Below are 10,267 nucleotides of genomic sequence, written 5' to 3'. Positions count from 1 at the left end.
GGAACGCCAGCAGCGGGGTCAGAAAGAAGGCGGCTACTGTCTGAGGTGGCTTTGGGCGGCCTCTGAGCGTTTGTGTCCCTCGCCCGCTACCTTCCTTCCTTTGGTTCCCACCATGCCGATGTACCAGGTAAAGTCCTATCATGGAGGCAGCGCACCTCTGCGTGTCGAGCTTCCAACCTGCATGTACCGGCTCCCCAACGTGCACAGCAAGACTACCAGCCCCGCGACCGACGCGGGCCACGTGCAGGTAGGAGCATGCGGCCTCCGCCTAGTGCGCAGGCGCTGGCTGCGCCGCGCCCTGTCCTATTCCTTGGCGCTGCGGCTGCGTAGGGCCCTGGTTCCGACAAAACTCACCTAGGGTAGTGCTGCCGAATGTTCCTGTCGTGATCACCAACCGCACAGAAAAATTAGCAACACAAAAATGATAAATCCGAGGAATTTACAGAGCGAGCCCAGAGTCACAATAACTCAGTTTAACAGTTTTAGTGACCATCCTTCCCGTTTGCAACTTTAACACAGAGGTCCCGACTTTTACTGTAGTTATGTGTCGGTTTTCGCGGTTAGGTTGTTGCGTATATATCCTTCCTTAAGCTATGTAATTTTGATGCACTTGAAGATTACACACACACACACACACACACACACACACACACACACACACACACACACACACACACACACTTAGTGGCCTCTTGTCTGGCATGCAAAATTTTCCGTCTTTTTTTTTTTTTTTGCAACAACGAAAGTGATCATGTTCCTTTACACTGCCTGTCCTCACTCATGGACACTGGAATTTATAGATCAGCTAACATAAATAGGCTGTAGAGGAATTCCTGGTCTAGTTAGCAGGTCTGTCTTCCACTTTACCTGGATAGATTGTTTTTCAAAGTGGTTATATCGGTTTATACTGTCATTAGCTGGATAATGTAGGCATCCTATATTTTAATTTGAATTTTTCCAATTTCTAAGTAAGTTGAGGCCCTTTTTCATGTTTCATGGCCATTGGGGTTGGAGTAGGAACATGAAGGTCTTTGAACAGGCCTGTCTTTTAACTCATGTAGCCAAAGATGATCCTGAACTCCTTCTCTGGCCTCCACCTCCCAAGTGCTGGGATTAGAAGTGTGTGCCACTTTCCCTAATTCAAAATGTTTAGCTTTCCATGTTTACTTTATCAATATTGTTTGTTCTCTTTTCTACAGACTTACTACTCTGAATGATCACACACAGCCCAAATTTCCAGTAGACAGAAATTCTGCCTTTTTTCTTTTCAGCTGTGTATGTAAATAGATGCTGTTGTGGTCAATTTTCTTTATCTTACCTATACTGGAAGAGAAGTGGTTAACTCACAACCTAGTAATATTAACTGTTGTCTAACTGTGGTGCTATGAAACAAGAACAGACATGGTTCATGGTCCTTCAACTAGAGACTGTCACAGAGGCATGGTCAAATGCACCTTAAACTGTATATTCCCAGGGAACAACAAAGAACTCAGAGTAGGGTTGTCACCCTCATTCAACCACTGGGTCTTTTTTTGGGGGGGGGCAATATTTTGTTTGTTTTGCTGGAGATAGAATCCCATGCTGAATAAGTACTACTACTGAGCTACATCTCCAGCTCTGTCTAGTTTAAAGTCTGCCTTACTTCTTTAAACTTTGATGTTGTGTGACTTTTCTGGGGAGACCTGACATCTATTTGCCTCAGGGCAGAAGCTAAAAACAGACCAAAGAATTCCACCAAAAGTCTAGCTTGGAGAGTCAGTGAGTTTAATCAGGGTTACTTATGTGGGTTGTATACAAGCAGCTTCATCACTATAGAAAGCCCTCCCAGCTGATAATAACTGCTTGCATATCCTCAGGGGAGGGTGCTCCTGCTCAGCCTCATAAGCCCTCTCCCCCTTCCATGCTAGTGAACCCAATCTTATGAGGGAACCATGGGATACAAAGCCACTCTGACTGCAAGATGAAAACAGCTATATCATGCTCAGTGTTGCATGAACATCTCTGAACTTCTGATTTAGATGACACACATCCTGCTGCAGTACCAATTCCTCTAGCAGAGTCTAACAACATGAATGCACACGTAATTAGAAATCAGAGCCACACAAAGAATTGACTGCTTTTAAATACATAAAAATGAAACCAGTGGACACTGGATCATAATTTACTCTCAGCAAGGGAACAAGAAGCCAGAATTGCAGGTACTCACTCAGCACAGGAGAACCTCAATCAAGCTGGACTAGAACTCAGAAATCACAGTGCTGTTATATTCACAGTTCCTAACTCACACTTCAGTGCGTGTTGATTCACTTTTGGCTCTAGTAGCTGCTAATTTGACCCTGGTGGGATAGGGCTTCCTATTGCTGTTTGTAAAAGTAAGACTGCACACACAAAATCACAACTACAAGCTGTTAAAAGAGATCGGAATGCTGAGCATGGAGCATGGTGTTGCACCCTTACCCAACATTTGGGAGGTTTCATTTAAGGCCATTGTGGTTCTTTTTCTCTCTCTCTCTCCACACACACACACACACACACACACACACACACGCACGCATGCACGCACGCACGCACGCACGCACGCGAGATTATGGACAAAAGGTTTTGGCTCCATACCTGAGCATCTAGTTTGATCCCTAGAATCCACATGGTGGAAAGAGAATACCAATATCCTTATACTATCCTCTGACATATATGTATAAATTAAAAAAAAAATAAAGCCTGTAGTTTGAGTCTTATTCATCAGCAAGTATTATTGGTTTCTTAGTGCATGCCAGATGCTGTGCTAGGCAAAAAGGACACATGAATACAATGGATGAAGTGTTTCCTCTTCCTGGAGTTATGTATCTTATTAGTGAATGCTCCAGGTGACCAAAATGTGAGAATGCCAGTTCTGCCTTAAAATGATTTGGGGACTTGATCACCTGTCACAGGGAGCACTTGCCTAGGGAGCTGCTTCCAAACTGAAGGGTACTTCAAAACCTGAGTTTTAGGGCTAGAGAGATGGTTTAGTGCTTCAGAGCACTTGTTCTTGTAGGGAGTATGGGTGTGGTTCTCAGAACCCATAAAGAAACTTACAACTGCCTGTCTCTAGTTCCAGGATATCCAACTCTCTCTTCTGGACTCTGGGCACTAGTGCACAAATGTGCACAGACATACATGCAAGCAAAACACCCATACACATAAGAATAATAAATTTTAAACAAAGAAACTGAGTTTCTTTCTCTCCTTTATTTGCATAAATTATTTTCTATTTTCCCACCATTTCTCTGCTCATTCAAACATAGTCTTTGGGGGGTATACTGGGGATATGTGGCTGAGACAGTGTCTCATGTAGTCTCTGCTAGCCTCAAATATGCTATGTAACAGTTAAGGTTGTCCTTAAACTCCTGCATCTTCCTGCCACAATCTCCCAAATATTGAAATTACAGGTGTGCACCACTATGGCTTAAGCAAAGTATTTTTAATTGGCCTGTTATTGAGAATAAAGGATTCTGGGTACAATGAAAAGCCTAGGTAGGAAGATCACATGCGTCCAGAAGTTCAAGGGCCATCCTGGACAACACAAACCAAACATCTTCTATTTTTAAAAAGTTGGGTGTTTTGTTTCTTTCAGGCAGTGTCCCAGCACACTGGAAACTGAAACAGGATTGTGAATTCCAGGCCAGTTCAGTCTATATACTGAAATTGTGTCTCAAAGTAAAAAAAGAAGGGCTAGGGGAGGAATAGTGTTTTGTTTTCATTTAGAAATTAACTATTTTTTAAGTTTTGTTTCTATTTTTTTAAGTTTTGTTGTTGTTGTTATTATTATTATTATTATTATTATTTTGGTTTTTCGAGATAGGTTTCTCTGTGGTTTTGGAGGCTGTCCTGGAACTAGCTCTGTAGAACAGGGTGGCCTCAAACTCACAGAGATCCACCTGCCTCTCGAGTGCTGGGACTAAAGGCGTGTGCCACCAATGCCCACCTCATTTTTATTCTTATTTATGTATATGTATGTCTGAGTGAGTGAATGATGTGTGTGTAGGTGCCTGCTGTGGGAACCAGAAGAGGGTATCAGCTCTCTTAGACCTGGAATCAGTGATCAGCCTCCTGATGTAGGTGCTTCGAACCAAACAACCCCTTGGAAGAGCAGCAAGTACTCCTGTTGAGCCATCTCTCCAGCCCCAAAAGTCATGTTCAGTCATGTTTCTTCCTTGTTATAGAGCATTGTGGATTGATTTGTAGGACCCCTTGGACTGGATGAAAGGAGATGGTTCTGTTGCTTCAGAGAGTCTTAATTTTTATTTTTTTAAATCCATTTATTTTGGTGGGGAAGAGACTGTCTACTGTGGCATCCATGTAGAGGTCAGAAGACAACTTGCAGAAGTTGGTTCTTTCCTTCTACCATGTGGGTCTGGCTGATAGAACTCAAGTATTTTCAGGGTTACCAGGAAGCACCTTTATATAATGAGCCATTTTACTGGTCCCATGGTATGTTTTTAGAAGGTGGAACTTTGGTTGATATAATATATAAGCTGAGCTCTATGATATTACAGGAAGTGACCACTCAAGATGTTGGTTTCTTTAGGAAACATCTGAGCCATCTTTGCAAGCCCTTGAATCCCGCCAAGATGATATTTTAAAGCGCTTATATGAGTTGAAGGCAGCAGTTGATGGCCTTTCAAAGATGATTCACACTCCAGATGCAGACTTGGATGTAACCAACATCCTGCAAGCTGATGAGCCTGTGCCTTTAACCACAAATGCACTGGACTTGAATTTGGTGCTTGGAAAGGTGGGTTCATTATGAAAGGTGAGAAACCAGATGTCTATGGTCCTTAGTGGCTTGGCTTTCTAATTTTCAGAGGTGAAGCAAAAAGCTTGTTTATTCTTCTCTAAATGATTGCACTTAGAGCAGCTGTGGTGGCTCACTCCCAACACTTGGGGGCTGGGTTAAGAGGATCACGAGATCCAGGCTACGGGGAGATCCTGTCTCAAAAACAAGCCAACAAACAAATAAAAATGAATGACTGCACCTGAATCACAGGTCAGATTTACAGAGTGAAGAGTGAAGTAAGCTCTAAAGCCGCCTCTTATGGTGAGGAAGGGAGTCCAGAGTCCCAGCTTCCTGTAGTCCCATCTGTGTCAGCAACCTCTAAGCCCTGGGAGGTTATTTTAGATGCCACTCGGCAGAACAGAGGTGTTCTCAACTCTTTCTGAGAAGATGCCCTGGCTACACAGATAAAAATCTCACAGCCCCTGTCAAAGTACCTGCTACAAGCCAGTTTCAGTCTTGCACATTTGTACTTTGTCTAAGTTTGCTGTATTAAGTTGTGGGGGCTGGGGAGATGGGTCAGCAGTGGCTGTGTTACTACTACAAAAAAAAAAAAAAATGCATCAGCTAGCATTCATTACTGAAGTGTATAGGACACAACTTACCTAGGGGATCAGTCCATATGCAAGGCTGTCCTATTTGTTTGTAAGTGGTGGTACTACTTGAAGATGCAGTAGAGATGTCCATGACCTTGCATTAGTAATCTCTAGAATTCTGACAATACAATGTGAAGACCTAAAAAGCACAAGTGTCTTCTGACTCATGAAGGACTTTGATGTTGGTGTCCCTACCTTTGTTGTTTCTCCCATCTTCTCATCTGTCCTGCCTATTTTCATGCTCTGGGGGAAGTAACTGAGACTTGACCAGGCCCCTGAGAGCTAGAGTTTCCAAGGTGAATCAGGAAACATGCAGAGCCAGGGTGCTGACTTCTTAATGTGCTGGAAGTCTTTGCAGTGCTTGTGGTGCTCAGGATAAAGTCAAGTCCCTGGACAAGTAGCCTACACCCCACACTCACGTGCCTTTCTTTATATGTGCAGGTTCACATGCACACATGTGCAAATGCATGTGAGGGATTTTCTCAGCCAATGCTCATGGTGTTTTTTTGGGTTGTTTTTTTTTTTTTGTTTTTGTTTTTTTGAGACAGAATTTCTCACTGACCTATAGCTTGCTGAATACTGGAACCAGTTGGCCTGGGCTGTAGGGTTAGCCTTTGTCCTCTCCTCAGGGTTTCGAAGATGAACTCGGGTCCTTAGGTTTTAAGGCAAGCACTTTACAGACTGGGCTATCTTCCCACCTTTTTTTTTTTTTTTTTTTTTTTGAGATAGGTTCTCATGTGGCTCAGGCTGGCCCCAGACCCGCTTTATAGCCAAATGTCTCAAATTCCTGATCCTCTTACTCCTGTTAGAAGTGTTGAATTACAGGCTTATTTCCAGCTGCTTTTCCTACTGAGCTCAGTGGCCTTGGGTAACCTGCTTGCCTTCCCAGGACTCAAGTTTTCCCAGCTGTCAAATGGGGTCACAGCAGCATCTTTAAGTGGTAGTTGACTCAATTAAACTCCAGAAAGTTCTTTGGGGAGAACCTTTTTTTTTTTTTTTTTTTTTTTTTGTGAATATAGATGGAACTTTTGTTTCAAGATAGGGTTTTCTGCGTAGCCCTTGCTGTTCCAGAACTTTTTATGTAAACCAGGCTAACGGCTTCCAGCGTGCCGGGATTAAAGGTGTGCACCACTATACCTGGCCAGATGGCTCTTATTTACTTTAGTGTTTTGATCTCTCAGGATTATGGGGCACTGAAAGACATCGTGATCAACGCAAACCCAGCCTCCCCACCCATTTCCCTGCTTGTGCTGCACAGGCTCCTCTGTGAACGCTACAGGGTCCTGTCTACTGTGCACACACATTCGTCAGTCAAGAATGTACCTGAGAATCTTCTCAAGTGCTTCGGGGAGCAGGCCAGAAAACAGTCCCGCCATGAGTATCAGCTGGGCTTCACTTTAATTTGGAAGAATGGTAAATAATGGGCCTGGGTTGAACTCACTTGGGCTGCAAAGGGGTGGGACTACAGTTGTTTGTTGTTGGGTGAAATCCTCTCCAAGTCTAGCCAGCTTATGGCGCCATCAAGAGGGAGGTAAGTCTTGGCACCAGAGTACCCCCAGTGTTCTGGAGAGGTTGGGGTTTCTCCTGTGCAACCTGGCAAAGCAAGGGAGTAGTGGCTATCCCCACTGGTCATGACATCCTAAAATTAATTCAAGGAACACTAATAGTATCTTTGTATTTGGCCTGCAAAGACAGCAGGGTATCATTTAATCTATCACCCACTGAGAAATAACTCTCCTGCTTGATCAAGCTACAGACAGGTAGAAGCACATTAATGTCATCCATCCAGTGTTACCTATTTTGAAAAAGTAGCCCAATCTGGTCTTTGGTTTTCTTGTCTCATCTTCCAAAAAGAGAATTGCAGACATGTGCCACTCTGCCTGGCCATCCAGTGATAAGGACTTTAACTACCTTCAGCTTCACATCCAAAGGAAACATCCTTGACTTGGGCAATGGAACATCTGGTTCCTGGTCGGTAGCCTCCAAATTTAATGGCAAGGGTCTGGAATAGATGGTTTAAGTTTCATCTAGCTTGATGATCATCATAAACAAAATAGCAGAAAGAGCTACTTGGTTACTTTTAAATTCTTTTAAACATACTTGTGTTTGTGTGTGGTTGCAGGGGGGCATGTTTGTAGAGGTCAGGGACAAGCTGCAGAAGTTGTCCTCCACAAGTTATACCTTCTATTATAAGTCCTAGGGACTGAACTCAGGGGACTGCTTGCTGTAAGTGCTGTACTTGGGGGCAGGTGCCTCTACCCACTGAGCTATCTCACTGGCCCTTACTCTTTTAAGGGAGTAAATTGCATTTAAAGACTCTTGAAAGCCTGGTGTGGTGGAATATGCTTTTAATCCCAGCACTTAAGAAGCAGAGGCGGGTGGATCTCTAAGTTGCAGGCCAGCCTGATCTACATAACAAGCCAAGGATACATAATTGAGACCCTGTCTCAAAAACAAAAATTAAAACCTAAAGGTTCTTGAGTATTACAGATGTTGGTCGTGTTCTTGATAATTGTCTTGCCATCAATTTATGAATGTGAGTTCTTCCCCCTCCACATAGCACAAGGCTGTCACTTTGACTCTACATGGTGCTTTTTTTTTTTTTTCCTTTCCAGTGCCTAAGACACAGATGAAGTTCAGCGTACAGACAATGTGCCCCATCGAAGGAGAAGGGAACATTGCACGATTCTTGTTCTCTCTGTTTGGCCAGAAACACAGCGCTGTCAATTTAACCCTCATTGACAGCTGGGTGGATATTGCCATGTTTCAGCTGAAAGAAGGGAGCAGTAAAGAGAGAGCAGCTGTTTTCCGCTCTATGAACTCTGCTCTGGGGAAGAGCCCATGGCTGGTTGGGAACGAGCTCACCGTGGCAGATGTGGTGCTGTGGTCCGTGCTACAGCAAACTGGGGATGGCAGTGGGGTAGCACCCGCCAATGTGCAGAGGTGGCTGAAGTCCTGTGAGAACCTTGTCCCCTTCAGTACTGCCCTCCAGCTCCTTAAGTAAGTTCTAGCAGCTTGTCTTACAGGGTTCAACATAAGAATGATACAGCTTCAAGTTTGTTGTCAGGAAAGGGACTTGTCCTAGAATCACAATCTTTTCACTAAGCCAGTCGTCGGGCATCAATAAAGAGATAATCTGTGGATTTTATTTTAAGTCAGTAAAATCAAGTGCATTGCACTGAGATGATTACCAGCTGGGTCAGGCACTTTATGGCATCAGAGACTGCTGTCTAAAGAACACACAGGTGGTTTGGGGAGTTGAGGGTTTTAAAAAGGAAATAGACCAATGGGACAATGTGCAAGATAGAGGCAGAAAACATGACGTCTAAGCTGCTAAGATCACTTAAGGGCAAGGAGTTCAAAGCTTGGTAGAAGCAAGCCGAGGGTGGTGCCTTGTTGAAAGAGAAGAGAAAGGCTGGGGATGGTGCACTGTGCTAAGAAGCTGAACTCTGACCTTCCAGGCAGTGCACAGTGCACAGCATACACAAGTTTTAAGCCAAGGAGTGATCAAGTGTCTGTTTTAACTGGCTTCAACAGCAGTACCAAAGGACCGGGAAGACTTGCAGCTGTCACAGTAACAGTAGCTCAACTGGCATACAGCCTGGGGACAAGCTGTGTGAGGGAGGGGGAAGCACTGCTTTCTGTAGTAGAACCTTCTGGAAGACAGGATGCTCAATAGTCAGAGCTTAAAGAAAGTAACGGAATAGTACCTTACCTTAAGTTTTAGGGGTAGGCAGTAACATTTAAGTAGGAAATTCAGGAATGGAAACTTGGAGAGGGCAGGAGGAACAGGCTCAATTTAGTGCAGTATTGGGTCATAAAAGGGTTCCTTGAGGAAAAGGAAGCTGGGGTCCTTTTATATCTTTGCACAGGTTTGCTAAGTACAATTGGGAATGACACTATCTGTCCCCAGCTAAGGGTTGAAAGTTTACATTCCTATTGACTTTTTAAGAGTGTAAGTCCACTTTCCCATGGTAGACAACATAGTTTAGACCATACAGGTAGGTCCCCATTTTCCCTCTCATCCCTTCAGCCCTTTGTCCTGGGAAAGGAGGCTTAGTTGCTTCTTTAGTTCTTCGATTTCCTTCTCTTGCTCTATTATCTTCATCTGCAATGTGAAGTTAACCTAGAAAGAAGACATTTTAAGCTCCATTAAAATAGCCTGGCCTTTGAGATGTTCATTCATCCTGGCTGTGCCTGAAAAGCAACTATCACAGCCCAAATATCACTAGTCACCCCTTCAAGCGTCAAGTATCAAGTTACATAGTACCGACTATAATTATGTGATAACTATAGTCTGCAAATGATCCATTAACAGATGCCTTATGACTGGAGCTCACCAGGTGTCTTCAAAGTCTGTCAGTCCTTGGTGGTGACACATTTATCTGCTAGTTCATAAGACACTGTTGACTTGGAACTTCACTTGCCACCCAGGCCAAGATAGCTGGCTCATGAACTTCCAGGGATCTGCCTCTTCTCACCTCTCTTCTCAACATCATGGGAATTACCAACCTTGGGTATTTAATTTTTTTTTTTATATTTAGAAATTAGGTCATAACATTTATTTCTGTGTATAAATTCAGGTGTGTATGTATAGCATGATGCACTTGTAGAGGTCAGAAGTTCTACTATGTGTGTTCCAAGGATTGAACTGATTACCAGACTGGCAGTAAGTGCCCATACTGACCTTGTTTGGCTAACCTCAATGTTTTTGAGGCAAGCACTTTCTTAATGAACCACCTTCCTAGCCTCCTAGCTAGCTTTCAAAAAGTGAACCGTAAGTGGTTCACAAGCTAGTACCCATCAGAATCACTTCTGGGATCCATAAAGTGCAGACCTCCATTCCTGGTCGGGCCAG

The 10,267-nt window shown here is 43.7% G+C and overlaps 2 protein-coding genes across 2 annotated transcripts in view; one reads left to right on the top strand and one right to left on the bottom strand.

Annotated features, from left to right (window-relative positions):
* The first annotated feature begins 38 nt into the window (after nt 1-38).
* On the top strand, nt 39-8,573 carry Aimp2 (aminoacyl tRNA synthetase complex interacting multifunctional protein 2). The gene is given in 4 exon segments (NM_001243983.1): nt 39-247; nt 4,568-4,774; nt 6,591-6,822; nt 8,025-8,573. Coding segments are annotated over 4 exon segments (963 nt in total). The 5' UTR covers nt 39-112; the 3' UTR covers nt 8,414-8,573.
* Nucleotides 8,534-10,267, bottom strand: part of Eif2ak1 (eukaryotic translation initiation factor 2 alpha kinase 1) — a 37,766-nt gene continuing 36,032 nt past the window's right edge. Inside the window, exon 15 of the mRNA XM_027413593.2 lies at nt 8,534-9,535. Within this exon, the coding sequence (XP_027269394.1) occupies nt 9,431-9,535 (105 nt within the window). The 3' untranslated portion in view covers nt 8,534-9,430. The remainder of the gene's footprint in view (nt 9,536-10,267) is intronic.

The sequence above is a fragment of the Cricetulus griseus genome, chromosome 4 (genome assembly GCF_003668045.3).
Source record: "Cricetulus griseus strain 17A/GY chromosome 4, alternate assembly CriGri-PICRH-1.0, whole genome shotgun sequence".
Classification (NCBI taxonomy): domain Eukaryota; kingdom Metazoa; phylum Chordata; class Mammalia; order Rodentia; family Cricetidae; genus Cricetulus; species Cricetulus griseus.
The sequence above is the reverse complement of the archived record's forward strand: the minus strand, read 5'-3'. Positions and strand labels throughout refer to the sequence as shown.